The sequence below is a fragment of the Pipistrellus hanaki genome (genome assembly GCF_964339955.1).
Source record: "Pipistrellus hanaki genome assembly, chromosome: 7".
Lineage (NCBI taxonomy): Eukaryota > Metazoa > Chordata > Mammalia > Chiroptera > Vespertilionidae > Pipistrellus > Pipistrellus hanaki.
The window spans coordinates 4,485,804-4,508,541 of NC_140509.1; the positions used below are offsets into that span (position 1 = coordinate 4,485,804).

The 22,738-nt window shown below is 55.7% G+C and overlaps 2 protein-coding genes across 15 annotated transcripts in view; both read left to right on the forward strand.

The window, feature by feature from the left end:
* Positions 1-12,431, forward strand: part of SYNGAP1 (synaptic Ras GTPase activating protein 1) — a 32,789-nt gene extending 20,358 nt beyond the window's left edge. For 2 of the 14 annotated variants that reach the window (XM_084891023.1, XM_084891017.1), the window contains exons 12-19: positions 110-311; positions 452-630; positions 1,163-1,204; positions 1,581-2,649; positions 3,021-3,194; positions 4,698-4,909; positions 5,810-5,900; positions 10,590-12,431. In XM_084891023.1, the coding sequence (XP_084747149.1) occupies positions 110-311; positions 452-630; positions 1,163-1,204; positions 1,581-2,649; positions 3,021-3,194; positions 4,698-4,909; positions 5,810-5,900; positions 10,590-10,736 (2,116 nt within the window). In that variant the 3' untranslated portion in view covers positions 10,737-12,431. Of the gene's footprint in view, positions 1-109; positions 312-451; positions 631-1,162; positions 1,205-1,580; positions 2,650-3,020; positions 3,195-4,697; positions 4,910-5,796; positions 5,903-6,706; positions 6,787-9,886; positions 10,004-10,588 lie in introns of all 14 variants that reach the window. The other 12 variants (XR_014795642.1, XR_014795645.1, XR_014795643.1 and 9 more) reach the window with 12 other exon arrangements.
* Positions 12,432-13,708: 1,277 nt separating this feature from the next.
* ZBTB9 (zinc finger and BTB domain containing 9) lies at positions 13,709-16,408 on the forward strand. The gene is made up of 2 exons (XM_084891182.1): positions 13,709-13,846; positions 14,007-16,408. The coding sequence occupies exon 2, from the start codon at positions 14,082-14,084 to the stop codon at positions 15,480-15,482; it is 1,401 nt and encodes a 466-aa protein (XP_084747308.1). The 5' UTR covers positions 13,709-13,846; positions 14,007-14,081; the 3' UTR covers positions 15,483-16,408.
* Positions 16,409-22,738: the final 6,330 nt, after the last annotated feature.

Sequence of the window (22,738 nt, forward strand, 5' to 3'; positions counted from 1 at the left end):
GGAGGGTTCGGGCTGGGTGGCAGCAAGGGTGTCCTGCATGCCGGTGGCCTGAGACACGGGGGGCGAGCGGCCTTCGGGGTGTGTGACCTCCGCCTGGATGCCTCGGCAGGTTTACCTCAAAGGAGGAATTTCTGGGGTTCATGAACGAGTTCCTGGAGCTGGAGTGGGGCTCCATGCAGCAGTTCCTGTATGAGATCTCCAACCTGGACACGCTGACCAACAGCAGCAGCTTTGAGGGCTACATCGACTTGGGCCGCGAGCTCTCCACACTGCATGCCCTGCTCTGGGAGGTGCTGCCCCAGCTCAGCAAGGTCAGCGGACGCCCCCTGCCCTGTCCCGCTGTCTGCACAGGCTCCTGTGCCCGGGATCCCTCCCCTGCATAGCATGTCCCCCCGCCTGCCCCAGCACCCCCTCCCCCTGAGGCCCCCAGGTAACAGCCTTCCCCTTGCAGGAAGCCCTCCTGAAGCTGGGCCCACTGCCCCGGCTCCTCAATGACATCAGCACAGCTCTGCGGAACCCCAATATCCAAAGGCAGCCGAGCCGCCAGAGTGAGCGGCCGCGGCCTCAGCCCGTGGTGCTGCGGGGCCCGTCGGCCGAGATGCAGGGCTACATGATGCGGGACCTCAACAGGTGAGCACCGCGGGACCCCACACCTGGGACCCGGGACCCCCACCATTCTGTTCCAATACATTCACTGGGCTCCATGTGCGCCTGTGGGGCTAGAGAGGAAGAGCAGCAGGTGTCAGGCGGAGCAGGCCCTGGGGCCAGGGGAGTGAGCCGGCCCTGAGTCCACTGCAGCGCTGACCTGCTCTGTCCTGCGCCTGTGCCCGCCCCTGAGCTGAGGTCCAGCAGTGCGTGTCGGATCAGCCATGTGGCGTCCAGGCTGCCGATCCAAAATACCTCTGTGCGTGCTGGAAAGAAGCACTGGCCCAGCCCCCACCAGCCCTACAGACCTCACCACAACCAGGGCTGGGGAGTCACACCTGGCCCTGGGGCCTCCCGAGCCCCCGCTCCGAAGGGTGGCGCTCGCCTAGCGGCTGCTCATGGTGATGGCCACCCTGCTCATTCCTTGCCTGCCTCTCCCTCCATGACGCCACATCCGTGCCATATCCCCACCTCTCTCCTTCCCTGTCTGCTCCCCCCTCTTTCCATCTCTCTCCAGCTCCATCGACCTTCAGTCCTTCATGGCGCGAGGCCTCAACAGGTGAGGGGCTCTCCCCTCCCCCCCTCCTCTCCTGCCTCCCACTCCAGTGGCCTCCACCTTCCTATGCTCCTCTCCTCCTCCATGCACCTCATCTCCTCCACATCTGCCCAGACCTGCCCCTCATCCCTCCACTTGCTGCCCCCAGCTCCCCTCCTCTCGCCCTCCCTCCCTCCCGGCAGAGGTCTTGTCCTTTTCTTGCCCTTCCCCACATCCCCCTCCCATCCTCCCTGCCTTCCTCCCAGAGCTGTGGCTGCCAGCTCTTAGCCCTTCCCTGGAAGGTCCCACTTTTCACCTCGAGCCTGTGCCAGACCACAGCCGGCTTCATTGCCAGCCACCTTGGCCTCACTCCTGCTGTGTGCCCCTTCCCTTCCGACAGCTCCATGGACATGGCTCGCCTCCCCTCCCCAACCAAGGAGAAGCCGCCCCCGCCGCCGCCCGGCGGGGGGAAAGACCTGTTCTACGTGAGCCGCCCACCCCTGGCCCGGTCCTCGCCAGCGTACTGCACGAGCAGCTCGGACATCACAGAGCCGGAGCAGAAGATGCTGAGTGTCAACAAGAGCGTCTCCATGCTGGATCTGCAGGGGGACGGGCCCGCGGGCCGCCTCAACAGCAGCAGCGTGTCCAACCTGGCCGCCGTCGGGGACCTGCTGCACTCCAGCCAGGCCTCGCTCACCGCCGCCCTGGGGCTGCGGCCCGCACCCGCCGGCCGCCTCTCCCAGGGGAGCGGCTCGTCCATCACCGCGGCCGGCATGCGCCTCAGCCAGATGGGTGTCACCACGGACGGCGTTCCCGCCCAGCAACTGCGCATCCCCCTCTCCTTCCAGAACCCTCTCTTCCACATGGCTGCTGATGGGCCAGGCCCCCCAGGGGGCCACGGAGGGGGCGGTGGCCACGGCCCGCCTTCCTCCCATCACCACCACCACCACCACCACCACCACCGAGGGGGAGAGCCCCCGGGGGACACCTTCGCCCCGTTCCACGGCTATAGCAAGAGCGAGGACCTCTCCTCGGGGGTCCCCAAGCCCCCTGCCGCTTCCATCCTCCACAGTCACAGCTACAGTGACGAGTTCGGACCCTCTGGTACTGACTTCACCCGCCGGCAGCTCTCCCTACAGGACAACCTGCAGCACATGCTGTCCCCGCCCCAGATCACCATCGGTCCCCAGAGGCCCGCCCCCTCGGGGCCTGGAGGGGGGAGCGGCGGGGGCGGCGGCGGGGGTGGGGGCCAGCCGCCTCCACTGCAGAGGGGCAAGTCCCAGCAGTTGACAGTCAGCGCCGCCCAGAAGCCCCGGCCGTCCAGCGGGAATCTATTGCAGTCGCCGGAGCCCAGTTACGGCCCTGCCCGTCCCCGGCAACAGAGCCTCAGCAAGGAGGGCAGCATTGGGGGCAGCGGGGGCAGCGGTGGCGGAGGGGGTGGGGGGCTCAAGCCCTCCATCACCAAGCAGGTAGGTGAGGCCGGGAGGAAGGCAGGGAGGGCAGAAGGAGACGGGTTGGGAGGTAGGGGTAGATTAGAGTTTGTGGTCTGAACTGACAATTTTCTCACCTCCTTCCGCTCGTTACACAGTGTGTGCGAGTGCCCTCCGTGAGCTGTGGAGTCACCTCAGTGCTGCTCTGGGCGCTGATGGGGCAGCGAACAGCAGGCAGAGGTCCCTGTGCAGGGAGCTCGCACTCGGGAGGCGCGATAGCGAACTCGCCTAGCCCTCCCGGTGGTCAGAGCTGGAGCGGGGAACAGGGCGAGGCCCATCTGGCCGTGCTCACTCTGAATGCCCCTGCCTTCTCCCACCTTCCCTCTCTGCCCCCACCTGCCCGGTCCCAGCACTCACAGACGCCATCCACACTGAACCCCACAATGCCAGCCTCTGAGCGGACGGTGGCCTGGGTCTCCAACATGCCCCACCTGTCGGCCGACATCGAGAGTGCCCACATCGAGCGGGAGGAGTACAAGCTCAAGGAGTACTCCAAGTCGATGGATGAGAGCCGGCTGGACAGGGTACGCCAGCCCCACCAGCCCCAAGCCCTCCCTGCCCTGCCCTTGTCATTGCCGAGGGAAGCAGCCAGGATCAGGTGGTTATGGTGGGAAAAAGAGAAACACTTGACCCCCCGTCTTGAGAAGCCTTCAGTCCATAAGGGGAGACCACATAGAACCAGTCTGTTGAGAATTCAGTTCCAACTCTGATTGTGGGTTGTCCACAGCACGGCCCGTCTGGGGAGAAACGGGCTCTGTGGAAGGCGGCCCCCCATGCTGAGCTCAGGGAGAACACCGTCGGGGCTCCTGTGACTGCTCAGGAGTGGGAATCACTTCACTAGCAGCGAGCTGACCCGCTGGGCGGGGTAGCGGGGCTGAGGTGCACTGTAAGCGGCCCGCTTTGCCCAGTCACAGCCCGGCAGAGGTGACAGAGGGTTGTGCTGTAAGTAGTGCACTTGCCTGTGTGTGAAAAGACCATCCAGACTCCCAGCGGGTGGTGGCCCAGAGCAAAGGACAGCAAGAGCTCTGGGCACACAGTAGCTTAGCGGCACATTCCCTGGTGAAGCCACTGCTCCAGGAACCTTGAAGGACAGCGTGGCGGCAGGGTTAGGGTATAGGTAGAGAGCGTATGGCTGCAACTGGGGCAGTAGAGAAGTTTCTCAGGGGAATTGGTGTTGGATGTAGGAAATATTGAGACCGACCGAGATGGACTTGGTTAGCAAGCCCGGGAGAGAATGAGCCCTGCCGGCCGGCCGGGTAGCATGCCTCCTTCCCCAGGACGCCTGGCTGTGAGTGTGTCCGCAGCGGACGGAAGACCCTCTCAGATCAGTGTTCTGCTGGCGGTTCCGGTGAGCAGTCTTGAGGAAGGCTCTGTATTGGAACCGTCCAGGAGGTTTTCCGTGGCGGTGGAAATGTTCTGTGGTCTCCTCTGTCCAATCTGGTGGCCACGGGCCATGGCTGGCGCAGTTGCGGAAATGAAGTTTTAATTTTTAGTGGTTACTGTACTGGACAGCACAGCTCCAGACTTGAGAGCCAGCAGGGCAGAGAGAATGACTTCTGAGCCTTCCAGCCTCGGAATCCCACTTCACTGCCAACAGAGAGGCATTTGTAACTTCTCAGCCGGGACTCCTCTGCAGCCCAGACACTCTGCCCCAGGATGCAGCCTGCCTCTCCCCAGCCTGTCCCTCCTTCCTGCTCTTCCCAGGCTGAGGAGTCCCCTTAGCTTTAAATTCAGGGTGTGTCTGAGTCTGTTTAGGTTCTGAGTGGGCCTCACATGTGCAGGTACACATGTGAGGACATGTATATACCTCTCTGGTGTGGGAGTCCGTGGCCATGCTCCATGGTGAGGGGTCTTCAGTATGGTGGGGCCTTCAAAAAAGTGGGATCAATGGCAGGGAGGGCTGGAGGAGGTGGTGGGGATGTCAGCCTCAACCTGGCACAGCTGTTCCTGGCAGGCAGGGCTGGGCAGGGTGGTGGGGTGAGGGCAGGGCGCCCCTCACAGTGCGGGGTCATGTGCCCGGCGGGCAGGTGAAGGAGTACGAGGAGGAGATCCACTCCCTGAAGGAGCGGCTGCACATGTCCAACCGGAAGCTGGAAGAGTATGAGCGGAGGCTGCTGTCCCAGGAAGAACAGACCAGCAAAATCCTGATGCAGTATCAGGCCCGCCTGGAGCAGAGCGAGAAGAGGCTAAGGCAGCAGCAGGTGGAGAAGGATTCGCAGATCAAGAGCATCATTGGCAGGTGAGGGGCGGCCCGGGGAGGGGTAGCAAGGGAGACCTGAGGTTGCAGAGAGCCCCCAGACCCAACTGCAGACACGGAGGAAAGCCCACCCTACCCTTACCCACCCCAATGGAGTAACTTCTGACACTTTTGGGAAATGTGCCTGTGACCGTCCGCCCACCACTGTTCCTTCCCACCCAGGCCATGATAGTCACCTCAAACCAGTCAGGGGTCCTTGTCCAGAGCAGCTCTGACAGGCCCTCCTGGGCCCCGGCCTGGAAGGGTGTCCAGTGGAAGAGGAACACCTTCTTTTATGAAGTCTGCACGTTCTCAGCTGCTCCAGGAGCCCTGGGCTCCATCTCACAGAGGTGTCTGAGCATGGGGCTCAGTTATCCTGAGAACTGGGGGCACCCTGGCCTTACTCCCTTCAGCGCCAGCTCCTTTTTTATTCATTCTTAAAGTGTTTTTGAGTAACATTAATTAGAAGAACAAGACTTCATTGGAAACTGTTTTGAAAACGACTGCTCTGATTGCTGCCCACTATCAGAAATCACCTTGAGGATCTCTACCAAAGGCAGAGGGATGCTGGGATAATGATGATTGTAGGGGACCTCTGGGGTGAGGGGCATCGGGGGCTACCCAGGAGGTGGAATGGGGGACATGAGAGCCAGATCTTCAGCCACAGGGGTCAGGGAGGGCGCTGCCCTGGATGGGAGCAGACGGCCTGGGGATGTGGATGGTAGACACTCCGAAAGCTGTCCTTAGGGGGACGAGAGGGTCCCTGGCGGAGGGTGAGTAACAGACAATGGAGGGGTTCTGAGGCAGGGGAGGAGGGTGCCCGAGAGCTGCATGGTGCCCGGGTCAGGAGTTCCCTGGGCAGTTAGTGCCCGCCACTAACCCCACTGAAGCCCGTCCCTTCAGGCTGATGCTGGTGGAGGAGGAGCTGCGCCGGGACCACCCCACCATGGCTGAGCCACTGCCCGAGCCCAAGAAGAGGCTGCTCGACGCTCAGGTGGAAATTACAATGTCATTTATCTTCTCCGTGTCCCATCCCCATCCATCCCACGGTCCTTCGTGCTCTCACTGCACCGGCACCCCAGCCCCATTGACGTCTGTCTCTCCCATTGTCCTCCATGTGTCCACTGGCTGCCCCAGCAGCCCCTCAGTGACCCCATCTTCATCCCATCGTCTGTGCCTTTGTCACTCCTGGCCGTGTCATCCCACCCCCTGTGCCTTCCTGCCCTGTCTATCCCACTTCTGTCTGTGTCTCAGGACCTGCGAGACCCTCACTCTCCGCCCCAGACCACTCCCAGCTCCTGGAGGCCCCGCCCTCCTGGGCCCGCTCCTGTCCAGGCCGGAGTTCAGCCTCCTTGGAGCTCTTCTTGGCGTGGCTAGCCTAGATGCTGCGTTTCACTAGGACAGAGCACAGGGCGCATGGCTGCTGGTTCCCCCGGGCTCTGGATGGGGCCCTAGGTCTCCATCCTCTGTTCTCTTGGCTCCTCCGTTTTCCTGACTCCTGGGCAGCTCCTGCAGAGTCCTCCTGGCTCTTCAGAACGTGAACCCTCCCACCCTGTAAGCTCTCCACCCTCGGGGTTTAAGTCCAGCCGCCTCTGGCCCTCGCACCTGACTAGCTCTCCACCTCTCTGCTGCCCTCCCTCTTCTCACCAGCCAGCTTTAGGACCTCCCTCCTGCACTCTTGCCCCTTTGCTCTCCCCAAAGTCTGCTCAGTTTCCCGCCACGCTCTTCCTCCTGCTCCGCTGGCCAGGCTTCCCACCCCCCAGGCTCCTGACCCCATGACCCCACTCTCTCCCCCTGCAGCTCCTCATCAGGTAGTTCTCCTGGTTGCTCTTTGATCACGGGCGGAGGACACAGGGGGAGGTGACTCCGGACCACTGCAGGTTGGTCACTCCTGAAGCCCACTCCCCTCCGACTCTCCACAGCCTTCCCCTCACTGCGGCCCCCTCACTGCGCCCCCCTCACTGTGCCCCCCTCACTGCGCCCCCCTCACTGCGCCCCCCTCACTGCGCCCCCCTCACTGCGGCCCCCTCACTGCGGGCCCCTCACTGCGGCCCCTTCACTGCGGGCCCCTCACTGCGACCCCTCACTGTGCCCCCTCACTGCAGGCCCTCACTGCAGCCCCTCACTGCGGCCCCCCTCACTGTGGCTCCCCTCACTGCAGCCCCTCACTGCGCCCCCCTCACTGTGGGCCCCTCACTGCGGCCCCCTCACTGCGGGCCCTCACTGCGGGCCCCTCACTGCACCCCCCTCACTGCGGCCCCTCACTGTGGGCCCCTCACTGCGGCCCCTCACTGCGGCCCCTCACTGCGGCCCCCTCACTGCGGCCCCCTCACTGCGGGCCCCTCACTGCGGGCCCCTCACTGCAGCCCCTCACTGCGGCCCCCTCACTGCGGCCCCCTCACTGTGGCCCCCTCACTGCGGGCCCCTCACTGCGGCCGCCTCACTGCGGCCCCCTCACTGCGGCCCCTCACTGTGGCCCCCTCACTGCAGCCCCTCACTGCGGCCCCCTCACTGCGGCCCCCTCACTGCAACCCCTCACTGCGGCCCCCTCACTGCGGCCCCCTCACTGCGGCCCCCTCACTGCGGCCCCTCACTGCGGCCCCCTCACTGCGGGCCCCTCACTGCGGCCCCCTCACTGCGGGCCCTCACTGTGGCCCCCTCACGGCAGCCCCTCACTGCGGCCCCCTCACTGCGGCCCCCTCACTGCAGGCCCTCACTGCGGCCCCTCACTGCGGGGCCCTCTCTGCGGCCCCCTCACTGCGCCCCCTCACTGTGCCCCCTCACTGCAACCCCTCACTGCGGCCCCTCACTGCGGCCCCCTCACTGCGGCCCCTCACTGCGGGCCCTTCACTGTGGGCCCTCACTGCGGCCCCCTCACTGCGGCCCCTCACTGCAGCCCCCTCACTGCGGGCCCCTCACTGCAGCCTCCTCACTGCGACCCCCTCACTGCGGCCCCTCACTGCGTCCCCCTCACTGTGGCCCCTCACTGCAGCCCCCTCACTGCGGGCCCCTCACTGTGGGCCCTCACTGCGGCCCCCTCACTGCAGCCCCTCACTGCAGCCCCCTCACTGCGGCCCCTCACTGCAGCCTCCTCACTGCGACCCCCTCACTGCGGCCCCTCACTGCGTCCCCCTCACTGCGGCCCCTCACTGCAGCCCCCTCACTGCGGCCCCCTCACTGCGGGCCCTCACTGCGGCCCCCTCACTGCGGCCCCTCACTGTGGGCCCTCACTGCGGCCCCCTCACTGCGGCCCCCTCACTGCGGGCCCCTCACTGTGGGCCCTCACTGCGGCCCCCTCACTGCGGCCCCTCACTGCAGCCCCCTCACTGCGGGCCCCTCACTGCGGCCCCTCACTGCAGCCCCCTCACTGCGGGCCCCTCACTGCGGCCCCTCACTACGACCTACACCTGGGAACCTCCACAGGCCCCGCCCCCATACCTCCTGCATAGACCACCTCCCAAGGTGCTGCCCAGAGACTGGTCGGCTAGGTGACACCTTCAAGTGCCAGGCATCTGCCCTGGCGGCAGTGCCTTCCCAGATCACACCCCCTTTCCCACAAAGCCACCCGCAGCCTCCTCTTAACGGTCAGCCTCTTCCTCTCCCTCTAACTCTCCAGTGTATGTCTGTCACCCCCCATTTCACCAGAGTGTCCTTGGGGCTGGGCGGCTGGGCGTGAGCTTGTTGAGGGGAGCGGTGATGGGTTGGGCACCCTTGCTAGAGGGGCTGCTCTGACCACAGCAGGTAGGTGGGGTTTCCTCTTCCTTACCTGACCTTCGCTCTCTCTCCCCCACTTCTCTCTTCCTTCTCCTTGCAGCTGGGAGGTAGAGGCATCTGGTGGGAGTTAGGAGGAGCTCTTATCTCGGGGAGGCCTGGGGGCCTGGGAGGACTGCTGATCAGAGGTCAGGGCAGTAGGCAGGCTTGTGGAGCGGAGGAGCGAGGAGCTGTGGCAGGCGTTAGCACTCCGACCTGAAAAATAGCCTCTGTTCTTCCTGTCAGAGCCACATCCCAGGTGGCTAATGCCAGCGCTCCCCCTCCCGCCGCCCCGTGGCCTTGCAGACACAGTCCTACCTAAAAGGCCAGTCACGGGCACCTGTTGGCCACGGAAGTCACTTCTGAGCGTGGTCTGCGGCGGGCAGTGCTCCTCGGGCTGTCACTAGCTCTGTCCGCCCAGCCTCTGTCCAAGTCTTAGTGGTCTGTACACACGCTGAAAGTCACCTCACCATGAAGGACTCCTGCAGCGAAGATGAACAGTGGCACCCCAACTTACCCACTTCCTAACGGGGTCCGTGGGCCATGCCGGCAGCCACGCGGAGGGACGGGCATCTGAGGGCTCTTCCCTCCCTGCCGCCCGCGCGCCCGCCCTCCCTCCTGACTGGAGAGCCAGTGAGGCCGCTGTGCTTCTGGCCGGGCTCTGAGAGGGGTCTTTGGTTTGGAGGGAGAGCTGAGTGGGAGCTTCTGCCTGGGAGGATGTGTGTCCTTTAGAGAGAAGGTCAGACATGTGGCCCAGGAGATAATGTGAAGCTTTTGCTAAAGCACTTTTAGGTATTTGCTAAAGCACTACCTAAGCTCAGGCATTAATTTAAAAATTAATTCTGTGCCTGTGCTTTATTTTTTGGTTGGCGGGAACAAGAGGGCAGGAGGCACGGCCAAAGCGGGCTACCGAGTGCTGTGTGTGAGGCCAGTGAGCACCCAGGAGCCTCTTCCTTCTCGCCCAGCAGAGGGCCGGAGCGAGGCTGAGGGCTGGAGCGCAGGGGTGATACAGGACAGGGATGGGAGGAGGGTCTGGAGCCCTCGCCTGTACTGGAGCCAGGGAGGGAGTGGAAGGAACACGGGGGTGGGAGGAATGAAGCGTTTGTGCTTCCTGTGGCTGCAGAGGTTGGGGCCTGCGGTGTCTGCAGGGCTCCCAGGCTGTTGTGGTTAGAGAGAGAGAGAGGCAGCCCTCCCACGTCACTTCCCTGAATCCCCTTCCTTTCCCCCCAGTACAGTTAAACCTCTCTAATTTGGAATGTTATATTTGAGAAGATGGCTACTCTGAATAAGTGACAAAACTGAATGACAGTGTCTATTTAATGAAATGCATGTCTTCAAATATATACAGTAAGTAAACTTCAATGAATAGGCTTTTCTCCTCGCGCCCTCAGGGAGCATGCGTTAATGAATAGATAGGACTGAACAGTCTGCTTTCTGGAATAGGTTAAATATTCCTCCCACAGACACGTTGCCACTGCTAATTTGCTTAGCACACCCTTTCTTCACGGATAAAGGAAAACTCAAGCCCCGTTTTTATTCAAATTATGAAAAAGTTCCAACCCGTGGGGGTTTGGATTAATGAGGTTTTGCTGTACTGCCTCCCCTGTTCCTTCCACACAGTCCTACCTTGGCTGGGGTGGGCTGGGCGGAGGGACCGGGTGGGCGTGGGCGGAACGTGCCTTTGAGTTGGCGTCCCGCCGGGACTCCTGGGTGAAGGCCCTGTTAGGAGTCGGGGTAAGATTCCTTCTCCCTGATCCCAGAAGAAGTAACTTCTCCTGAAGGTGAGGAACGAAGGCAGCAGGAGCGGGCGCGGGTCCCGGGGGAGAGGACGGGGTGCCTGGGCTGGCTTCGGGGCGGCCGGGCGAGGGGCTGGCACCCAGGCCACTGCGATGCGTCTCAATAAGTCCGCGCTCTCCTCTTTGGTGTCTTGCAGGAGAGGCAGCTTCCCCCCTTGGGTCCAACAAACCCGCGTGTGACGCTGGCCCCACCCTGGAACGGCCTGGCCCCCCCAGTCCCGCCCCCCCCACCCCGGCTGCAGATCACGGAGAACGGCGAGTTCCGCAACACCGCAGACCACTAGCCCCCGCATCACAGACCTCCTTGCCCATCACCACCCCGGACGCCGCCGAAGGACAGCGGGACTGCCTCCCTGAACGCTTCCTGGGGCAGCGGCCCCCACCCACCGCACCGTTCCCGGGAGGGAGAGCGGGACCGCGGCTGCCCCTTTTCTTCCTGTTGGGGTGCTGCCCCCTGTGACCCCCGCGGACCCTTGCCCAAGGACACCACCTGGCCCACGCGGACCCCTTCACTCCGGGGTGCTATCCCCACCCTCTGCCTCATCGTTCCCCTGAGCGCTGGGGGACAGGCCCTCGCCCCCACCCTGGGGGTGTGGCACCTCCAAACTTTCAACTTCAGGGTGATTTTTTAGCAGTAACAAAGCTGACAATCTAACTCCCCTCCATTGCCCCACTTTGGCCTCCCCTGTCCCCCTTGTTATGGGGAGAGGACCCCGGGTGAGGGGGCCCTACTACCCCTTGATTTCTCAGGAGCGTCTGGGGGGGCTCAGCACGCACAACTCCTTCTCATCCTTCCACTCAAAGTTACTCCCTCCCACTCAGACCCAGCCGGGCGGGGGCCACCGGGCAGGGTGGGGGCGGCAAGGGGGGAACGGGAGCTGTCTCCCCTTCCTCCCACACCTGATCTGCTCTCGGCTGGTCCCAGAGCGGGGTGAGGGGGCTGATGCCCCCCCCCCCCCCCAGTGTGTTGGGTGGGTGGAACTGAGGTGAGGGTGAGGGGTTAGGGTTTAGGAGGGTGTGTATGTTGGGAGGACAGACTGGCTGATCTGCCCTGCCGTGACACACAGTCCCCTGCCCCTCCCCTCTCTCTCCATGGTCTCTGCTCCCAGGGGGACGGGGGAACTTACCCTAGGAAAAGCCATGTCTCTCTCCCCCAGGGTGGGGGGACCTGTGTGGAAGAGGGGTGTTGGGGGCCTCTTTCCATGACTCTGTCCCCTGGGGGAGGTAGGACAGGGCTGGGCTACCCTCCCCTCTCCCCCCCAAGCTCCCTCCACCTCCCTCCCTCCCGCCAGCTCCACAATTTTCGGTGTTTCTCTGTACATAGCTCTCTGGCGGGATAGGGGAGGTAGGATGGATGGGGTTTGGGGTGGGTAGGTCATGAGGGGAGACCCCCTTCTGACACCCCTCTTCCTTGACTGCTATCCCCTACCAGCCTTGCCCTCTCATCCCTTCTTGCGTTTGGTATTGAGACTTCGCAGACTCCACCCTTCTTTCTTTTGTATGGACAGTTCCCCTCAGTCCCTCCCCAACCACATACACCCAGCCGGGGCCAAATTTATACTTATATAAAAGTGTAAATATGTGAAATTTTATCCCTGTGCCCTTTCCCTGCTTTCCCAACCTCAGACCCTACCTGGGACCCCCTTCTCCTATTTGGCTGTTGTAATTATCTGGGGTTTGTACTGTACATATCTGGGGTGTGTGTGTGGGGGCTGGGGCAACCCCCGTGTACAGAGCTTCCTAGCCCCCTCCCCCATGCTGCCCTCCCCGCCCACCACCCTGAGGATAGGGAGATGCGTCTCCCTATCAGTTTTATTTTGTTTTCTCGTTTTCCCTCCCTACCCACCCCCACCCCCACCCCCAGCCTTCTCTACCCTACCACAGCCCCTTTTTCTCCACTCCCAGCCCCGTTTCCTTTTTTTCTGGAGTGTGTGGTGAAACTGAAAAATCATGTTTAATAAACGGAGATTGTTCTTTTATTTCTCTGCTACTTCCTAAGCTGGGCCCTCCAGAAGGACCAACAGGGTGGTTAGACCTGCTTTTTGAAAGGAGACCCACAGCCCAGGAGAAACTATGCCTGTGCAACACACAGCCCCTTCCCGGAGTATCCCTCTCCCAGCCAGCCGGGCTTCCTGTTTCAGAGCCGGGTGTTAAAAAATCACACAATATTCGACTGAGTAAATGTAAAGATCTAATTGGCTTTATTCACTGATTCTGAATTGGGCAGCATCCATCCAGCAAAAAGCTCAGCCCGACTGCTGCGGAAAAGAAATGGTTTTAAAGGTGGTTAAGAACACATTGTTTTAGACAAGGCAGCCCTCGGCAGCAGGAAGGGGTCTTATCAGGTAACCCCAGGCTGAATAGTTAAAGGTTACATTCCAGGAAGAAAGTGAAGCTGCAATTAGGGTAAGTATTAAGTCTTTGTTTGAGACTTGGGCTTGGCACAAAAGACTCCATTTGGGACTTGCCGTCGGTTCTTTAACTGGGTTTTGCACTGGCCAAACCCAGACTAGCTCTCCCCTCCCCACTGCCCCACTGAACCCCAAGTAAAGAGGCCAAGGAACAGGAGCAATACCGGTAAGAGGCCAAGTCTCTATCTACAGACATCCTATCTACTTAAAGAGAACAGTTACCGCCTGGCAGGCCTGGCTTAGTTGAGCTTAGACTTAGGAGCCAGGAGGTCACGGTTTCATTCTGGGGCTGTGGCGGCGATGTGGGCTCCGTGGCCTGCAGGCCGCAGCCAATCAATGATTCTCTTTCATCACTGATGTTTCTACCTCTCCCTAACTTTCGGAAGTCAATAAAAACATATTAAGTAAAAAATAGGGAAAGTAATTACCTAGAAATAAGGTTTCATTGCTGGTTAAAATGTCCCCAGGAGGAAGGGAGGAAAGAACATGGTTCCTTAGCGAATTGGGTTTCAACCCCAGACCTACCTCAGGCCCAGCGGAGGACACAGGAAGGCGCACCCACCTGCAGGCGGGGCCGGCTCCGGTGACCGGACAATGCCTGGCCCACGCGGCCGGCGCCCCCTGGTCTCGCCTCTTAGCACCCAGCGGGGCGCGGGCGCCACCTGAACCCCGGGCGGCTCCCCAGTCGCCGCTCCGCCTGCGCGCGGCCCGCACCGCCCCAGCCCCGCCCTTTCGCCGGCGCAGCCTATCACCACGGGGCTCGTGGGCTCCGATTGGCTGCGTCTAGTCCCGCCCACCGCATCCGGCTTTGGCGTCGGGGAAGGCGGCGGCTTCCGGCCGGGACGGCGCGGTGGCGGCTGAGGTGCGGTGGCTGCACCGCGGTGCAGGCGGCGTCCCGGGAGCCCGGCTCTGTGGGCAGCGCGGCGGCAGCGGAGCGGCGGCCAGGCGGGTCCGGCTGGAGGTCCTCCGTCTTCTCAGACCCGGTTGGTGGTGGCTGGTGGTTTGTTGGTGGGGGAGTGCGCGGGACCGGCCTGACTGAAAAGTTTCCGCGGGTGTGAGGGGTGGCGGTAGGGAAGGCAGGTGGTGTTTGAGGCAACGCGCAATCCTCATTCAGAGCTGCTGTGACCCCGTCTCTCCTCCCAGCCTGCAACCGGCGTGAGGTCCACCCCTGCCCTCATCTCCTGGAGTCGGTCCTCTGGGTCTCTCTCCGTGGAGGCCATGGATACCTCGGCACCTTTGCCTCCCGTCCCCCCGTCCCCGAACCGCAACCCAGCCCCACGGACCATCCAGATCGAGTTCCCTCAGCACAGCTCAATGCTCCTGGAGGCCCTGAACCGGCACCGGCTGGAGGGGAAGTTCTGCGACGTGTCCCTCCTGGTGCAGGGCCGGGAGCTGAGGGCTCACAAAGCAGTGCTGGCTGCTGCCTCGCCTTACTTCCACGACAAACTTCTCCTGGGGGATGCCCCGCGTCTCACCCTGCCCAGCGTCATTGAAGCTGATGCCTTCGAGGGGCTGCTCCAGCTCATCTATTCAGGGCGCCTGCGCCTGCCACTGGATGCTCTCCCTGCCCACCTCCTCGTGGCCAGTGGCCTCCAGATGTGGCAAGTAGTGGATCAGTGCTCCGAGATTCTTAGAGAATTGGAAACCTCAGGTGGTGGAGTTGCAGCCCGGGGAGCCACCCCTTATCACACACTTCTTTCCACTACCTCATCAGCAGGAGGTTGGTGCATTCGCTCTTCCTCTTTCCAGACTCCGGTGCCGTCTTCTGCTTCTACCCAGAACCCCGCTGGAGGGGAGGGGAGTGAACTGGGGGAGGTGTTACAGATTCAAGTGGAGGAGGAGGAGGAAGAGGAAGAAGAAGATGATGAAGACCAGGGGTCGGCAGCACTTTCTCAGACTCCTCAACCTGCCAGTGTCTCAGGGGTTCCCCACTCTCACGGGTCCCACTCACTGCCCATATCTGCTACGCCCCGCAGGCTTCCAGAGGAGGGGAGTGCACCACTTGAACCTCCTGCCCTTCCTTCTGCACCGCCCCCCAAAATCTTCTACATTAAGCAGGAACCCTTTGAGCCTAAGGAGGACATAACCGGAAGTGGAACACAGTCTGGAGGAGTAAGCGAGGAGACCACAGTGTTTCCTAGAGGAGTCACTGAAGGGAGCGGAGAGCTGGGGTTCTTGTCGCCCTCAGGAGTTGGGGCAACCTCTGGAGGAGGAGGTCCATCCTGGAAACCAGTGGATCTTCATGGGAATGAAATCCTGTCAGGGGGTGGGGGACCCGGGGGAGTGGGGCAGGCTGTTCATGGGCCTGTGAAACTAGGGGGGACACCCCCTGCAGATGGAAAATGTTTTGGTTGCTTGTGCGGGAAGCGGTTTGCAGTGAAACCAAAGCGTGACCGGCACATTATGCTGACATTCAGCCTCCGGCCCTTTGGCTGTGGGATCTGCAACAAGCGCTTCAAGCTGAAGCACCACTTGACAGAGCATATGAAGACCCATGCGGGAGCCTTGCATGCCTGTCCCCACTGCGGTCGTAGGTTCCGAGTCCATGCCTGTTTCCTTCGTCACAGGGACCTGTGCAAGGGCCAGGGCTGGGCCACTGCTCACTGGACTTACAAGTGACTGTGAGGCCATATACTAACTTCTAGGACAAGAGAGCCACTGCTGCTGATGGATACTTACCCTCACTACCGTGGCACCCCAATCATGGGTCTTATAATCATGCCAGGAGGATATGTTATGGACCTCTTGTTCTTGGGTATGGACCTCAACCTGGCAGATTTGGGACTCAGAATTCTCATCTTGCTGCAGGTTTTTACTAATCACATTATAGAAAAGTGGTTTATAGGCCATATATAAATTGGTCACTTGCTGATAATAGACCTTTTTATACAGGGAACCAGGTTTTAGATTAGAAATTTAATTGAAGAGAGAAGAGTTAAAACAAAAAAGACAATGATAAATATTTCATTCAGTCTCCATGAGATGTTAAAGAGCTGGTCTCCATCTGGGGATATGTTTGATTTTGAGTTTTAGTGATTCAGGGACTGAGCTCTAGTTTTTCTTTCCCTTATCATTGATGAAATGTGAGCAGAGTTCTTTTTTATGTACTTTCCTTATTATGTCTTTCCAGAAGCCCCTCAGGTGATAACTTGCTTTTTTACCAGTAGATATCTTCCCAACACCTTTATTTTTATGTTGTAGTTGAGCACTTTAACAAATTGAGCATTCCATGTGTCATTACCAGAACTCTCTTTAATAGAGGGTATTCCTTCAACAGCCTGTGCCTCTTGTCTACTTTTGACCATTATTAATTACTCATATATTGATCACAATGATTGGAATGTGACCAGGGAACTCAGGAGATGGCCACTGACCTAAAATGCTCTCAAGGTAGCACCACTATGAACAAGTGGCTTTGGTCAGAGACCGGCTGAGACAGCACATACTGAAGGCTAGAGAGTAACTGCATAGTGGGACCACACCCCCACCCTTTTCATCCCTACTTGCACATGACAAATAAACTTTGTCCTGGAATTGAGAACTGACAGTGGACTGGACTGAGTAATTTATGTGGGAGAAACAATGTGAAAACAGAGTTGCCAAGAGTTGGCTGTGTTTTGCAGCTGGGTTATGCTGATGGGGAAAGAATAGGATAGTCTCACACTGGTGCAGAGAAAACTATTCTGGATTTCACTGGGATAGATTCTAGGCCCAGACCTGCCACTGAGTAACCTCTGGTAAGCTACCTTATCTTTCAGAGTCTGAACTGTTGTTTTTCTTTCTGGGTGATATCTCCGAACTGGTTTTCTGTCTTCGTCGCTTTTTTTTTTTTAAATATATATTCTTATTGATTTCAGAGAGGAAGGAGAGAGAGAGAAAATAAAAACATCAATGTTGAGAGAAAATCACGATCGGCTGCTTCCTCCATGCCCCCTACTGGGGATCAAGCCTGCAACCCAAGCATGTCCCCTGTCTGGGAATCAAACTGGCCTCCTGAGCCACACCAGCTGGGCCCTCTTCCCCCCCCTTTTTTTTTTTTAAGGGGCTTGATTCACATGATCTTTTAATGTTCTCCAATTTCATATATTTTGTATGTTTAGTTTGCTCTACAAACACTTAGTGCAAAGCACTGTGCCAGACCCTGCTTTTATACTCTGCTCTTTTGGAGTTCACAGCTACTACTGAAGCTAGACAAATGACAGTGTAGTGTGGTAAGTCCATATAGTGAACAGACAAATTCCTTTAGTTGCACAAAGGAAACTGAGCCAAGACCTATAATAGGTCAGCAGAGGTTTCACAAAGAATTCCATGTGCCAGACTAGTATGGCAATGGTGTGGATGGCTGAACTAATGTAGAAATGGTGAACATGAGTTCAAGTCACAACTTTACTTCCCTAAAGCATGTTCCTCAGAAGTGGCTAAAAAATGTGACTTTCTGGCTGAAAAGGTAAATTGTAGCTGCTATCTATCAGCCTCTAAAAGAGCCACGCCATGGTACCATTAAGGACTGAACACATTGGGAAAGGCATCAAGGAATAGGCTCCAATCTTCAATCTATTGCAATCTCACCCACCTGTCATTCTTTTGGCACACATCCTGTTGGTGGCTATAGCCATTGGCCAGGATCCTCAGGTTGCATGCAACGGGAGCTGGCTCTTAACTATCAAAACAGGAATCTATGAAAGGATGTGGGATGGCTCCTGAAATGGAAGGGATGAAGGACCAGCATTTGGTTGAATAAGACCTGGGTCAGATCTGAAAGTCCAGGGAGCAGGTACTCCTGGAAGTCTCTTTAAAGAGGTCATTGTTTTGGGGTGATGAACTAGTCATTATTTCTTGTGTCACTCAAGATTAACCCTTTGCACTCCGAACCATTCTGGACATTGGCTACCAGCTACTCGACGCTACTTTGCGGTGGAGTGCGTTGAAATAACTCAATTCCCCGTAATCACCAATAAACTGCAATGTCCCCTGAGAGGGGACATCCGAGTGATATGCTAGAATTCCGATGTCCCCTGAGAGGGGACAGCGGAGTGCAAAGTGTTAAATTTCCCAGATGACAACTGTGAGCCTCAGATCCAACCTCTGGCCAGAGCACCTTGATCATGTGTTCCCAAAGTAACAGAGTGGGCATGGAATCCTCAAGGGGCAATGGAAGTCATGGGATAGAAGAGTAGGGAGTAGCTGCTGATCAGACCACAGGGGCACAAACCCACCCCAGACAATCTCCACATGTTGCCCACTTTGGGGTCCTTAAAGCCTCAGATATACCTGGCACTTAATAGGTGTTCAAGATAGGTGAACCTGCCCTGGCTGGTTTGGCTTGATAGAGCGGTCTTTGGACCAAAGGGTCACAGGTTTGGCTCCTGGTCAAGGGCACGTCCCTCAGTTGCAGGTTCAATCCCCTGCCCCAGTTGGGCACATTCCGGAGGCAACCAATTGATGTCCCACTCTCCCCCCATCCCTTTCCACTCTCAAACAACAACAACAAAAATCAATGGAAAAAATATCCTCAGGTGAAGATTAAAAAAAAAAAAAAGATGTGAACTTGCCCAGTTTCCACCTCTGCCCTCTGACTGAAGGCAGAATTGTTTCCTTCCTCTACTTAATCCCTGTAGCACTTTGTTTTTACTCTATAAGCCAGTTACAGCACCATGTTAGCCGTGGCTGGTGTTCCTCAGTGTTAGTGTTGGCCCCCACACTAAAGGGTTTGAGTCCTTGGCCTGGGAAGCAACCAATCAATGTGTCTCCCTTCCACTCTAAAAATCAATGAGGAAAAAATCCTGAGTGAGGATTAACAAAATACAAACAAACATAAACATCATGTCAGAGCTTTATTTCAAAAGTTGTTAGGTATTGTACCTTGGCCCAGGTGGCTCTGTTGGGTGTCACCCTGTGCACGGGAGGGGGGGCGGTTTGCCGGTTCCCTTCTGCTCATGGCATGAGTCCAGGGTGCAAGCTTGGTCCCCGGTGCAAGAGGCAGCCAATTGGTGTTGCATTCTCACATCGATGCTTCTTTCTAAAAATCAACGTTAAAATCTTTTTTAAAGAGTTTAGGTATTGTACAGAAAAGTTTCCATGATGAAAGTGTTTGTTTTAAACAGATAAACATACTTTTCTACCTCTGTCCTTTCCTCCTTTTTAAAAAAAATACATTTTATTGATTTTTCACAGAGAGGAAGAGAGAGGGATAGAAAGTTAGAAACACTGATGAAAGAGAATCATCAATCAACTGCCTCTTGCACACCCCCTACTGGGGATGTGCCCGCAACCAAGGTATATGCCCTTGACCGGAATCGAACCCGGGACCTTTTAGTCCACAGACTGACGCTCTACCCACTGAGCCAAACCGGTTTCGGCTGTCCTTTCCTCCTTTAGTGGAAGAGATGTTCCTACTGTCCAACGCTGGCCCCCTCCCAGAATCTTGGCTACTTTTTGAAGTGAATTGCCATTTGCAGTTAATCATACTCATAGAGTATCAGAATACATGTAAAATGCTTAGGACAGTGGTCGGCAAACTCATTAGTCAACAGAGCCAGATATCAACAGTACAACGATTGAAATTTCTTTTGAGAGCCAAATTTTTTAAACTTAAACTTCTTCTAACACCACTGTTTCAAAATAGACTCGCCCAGGCCGTGGTATTTTGTGGAAGAGCCACACTCAAGGGGCCAAAGAGCCACATGTGTCTCGCGAGCCGCAGTTTGCCGACCACGGGCTTAGGACAATGCTTTACACTCAGTAAACTCAATAAATGTTAGCTATTATTATGAAAGAACATTAGTCAGTTACAACTTTACTGGGATCAGTTCTCTCAGGGAGGAATCACTTACATAAAGAAAAATGTTTTCAACTAAAAGGAAAGGAGGCATACAGCACTCAATAAGGATTAAATGTTATTGTTATTACCTTTTTCATAAGTGTTAGAGTTCTTCAAGGCTCTTTCACCTTCTTCTAACTTTATATACTTTGAGTGATTTTTTTCCTTTTAAATACTGATGACTCTTAATTTTATATCTCCAGTTTTTCTGACTCCCAAACCCACTTAGATTTCTTTTTTCCTTCAACAATAAATGCAAAAGGTATCACAAGGGCTTGGGCCCTGGACAAATATTTAAACCAGCTATGTAGATACTTTAAGAGACAAATATTTAAACCAGCTATGTAGATACTTCATAGACATCTCAAGCTTAGCATGACTAAAGTGCTCGGCCCCACCTCCAGTCAGCTGTTTCGCTGTTCCTTCCAGGTTTAGTTCCACCACCTACCTAAATGCCCAAGACGGAAACCTAGAACATGTCTCACCTCCCATACCTGTCCTACTAGTGCTGTTTCCCAAATATTTCCAGCTGATGCATTCCTTCATTCTTACTACTGCTACTAAACCTAACTCGTTGTCTTCTGTCTGTCTTCCCTCTATTTTTCACTCTACAACGATGGCCAGAGTGATCTTTCTAAAGCAAGTAAGTACTGTTACACCAACTCTTCAGCTTCCTCTTTCATTCCCCTTTCATTCGCTTCCTCTTGCTCTTTCATAGTCTCCTCCCTCATTACTCTCCCCCAGGCCTCTGCTCTTTTCCTCTGTGCCTCATGCTCATCTCTACCTAGAATAGTTACCTACCTCGAAATAGCCCTCAGTGGGCTAATTCCTCTTGTTAGTTATCAGCTTAAACATCACTTCCTCTAGAAAATCACCCTTATCATTAGGGCCTCTGCTATGTGCTCCACTAGCTCTTATTTTCCCATACCATGAGACTCTTGGGACTTTCATTATTCAGTACAGTAAATAGTTGCCAGCTATCCACGATTACTCATATATAGGTGCTGTTTTAGGTATGGCGGACATTGCTTGCCTCATAAGATCACATTCCAGTGCTGCAAAGGAAATAATCCGGGTAGTAAGGTGGGAAAGTATCAGAAAGGGAAGGCGTACTGTGCACATTGATCTGCATCCAAAGGAAAAGAAAAAACCAGAGCTGCAAAGCTGGGCAAGGAAGATGTCCATTAAAGTGTTTAGCAGATGCAAAGGCCAAGAAAGAAAGGGGTTGGATGATTGACAAGGAAACCAGTGGACCTGGAGAGGAATGAGCTGTTTTGACTTTGTCTGGGCTGCTGTAACACTACATAGACGGTGCTTATAAACAACACGTTTATATCTCACAGTTCTGGAGGCTGGGAATTCCAGGATCAGGCACCCGCAGATTCTATGCTGTGCGGACCTGCTTGATGGTTTTTGGATTGCCATATTCTTGTTGTATCCTCACACGGCAGAAAGAGAAAGGGAGTCATCTGGGGTATCTTTATAAGAGCACCCATCCTGTTCACGAGGGCTCCACCTCCATGACCTAATCACTTCCCAAAGGCACCACCTCCTAATTCTGTCACATTGGATGTTAGGAATTTAGCATATAAACTGGGATGGGGGTTACAATTATTAAGTCCATCGCAGATTGATTGAAGAAGTAGACTGGGGCTGGATTGTCTAAAGCCCTTCAGATTTAGGACGAGGAATTTGTATTTTTTTCTAAATGCAATGTAAAGGCGGCAAAGAGTTTTAAAGTAGCCCTAGCTGGTTTTGCTCAGTGGATAGAGCATCAGCCTGTGGACTGAAGGGTCCTGGGTTTGTTCATTCAAGGCACATACCAGGGTTATTGGCTCCATCCCCAGTAGGGGGCATGCAGGAGGCAGTTGATCAATTATTATTTTTTTGTCATTGATGTTTCTATCTCTCCCCCTCTGCACTCTGAAATCAATAAAAATTTATTTTTAAAAGAAAGAGTTTAAAGTAACATTTTAAAGAGTTTCCTCTGGCTACAGATGAATATTGAATCATTAGGGGACAACAGTGGAAGCAGGGAGACCAATTAAGCTATTTCAGTAGTGCAGAGGAGGTTAAAAGCAGATATGGAGAGAAGTAGATGGATTAAAACTATTTTATTTGGAGACAGGACTGACAGGACATTCTAACAGATTAATAGAGACATTGTAGGAAAGTAAAATATCAAGGAAGACTTCTAGAATTTTGGCTTGAACAATTGAACTAGAGGCACTTTAATGAGTAGAAGATGGGAATAGAACTTGGGAGTGGATCCAGGTTTTTGTTTGAATGTCTGGGAGTATCCAGTGGGCAGCCCAATGTCCTTGTCCAGTGTTCTTCTAGACCAGTGTTGGCAAACTTATCCTGTAAGGGACTAGATACAAAATATTAGACTTTGCATACCAAGAAGCAAAATCAAGGATATTATGTAATCACATAAAAATTAAAGAAAACAAATCACAAATTTTTTATTGACAATTAAAAATATAACTGAGTACATTTCTTTTTTGGTAATACAGGTCTGCTGCTTAATTGGGATTCAAAGTTAGTGTTCCCTATCATCAAAGCCAACTGCAAATGTTTATCTGTTAATGCTGATCTGTAATGAGATCTTGCATATTTCATCTTTGAAAAATGTCTTCACACAGATAGGACTGTCAAACACTGATATCCAAGAGCATATGATCTTTTTTTAATCCTCACCCAACGATATTTTTCCATTGATTTTTCCCCCCCCTATTTATTTATTTATTTATTTATTTTTTAGAGAATAAAAGGGAAGGAGGAGGGGTGAGGGAAAGAGGAACACTGATGTGAGAGAAACATGATTGGTTGCCTCCCACATTTGTCCTGACCCAGGCCAGTGATTGAACCTATAACCAAGGTATGTGCCCTTGACTGGGAATCGAACCGATGTCATTTAGGTCCTTAGGGTGATGCTCTAACCACTGAGATAAACTGGGTAGGGCCATGAGCAAATAGTTTTAATTGAGCATATTCAACACTTGAAGGGCATTTATAGAACTTTGTTATATTCTTCTCTTAATACTTGCCTTTT

Bases quoted from the DNA above. Each gene is read 5' to 3' on its own strand.
- ZBTB9 (XM_084891182.1), top strand. From the start codon at position 14,082: ATGGATACCTCGGCACCTTTGCCTCCCGTCCCCCCGTCCCCGAACCGC.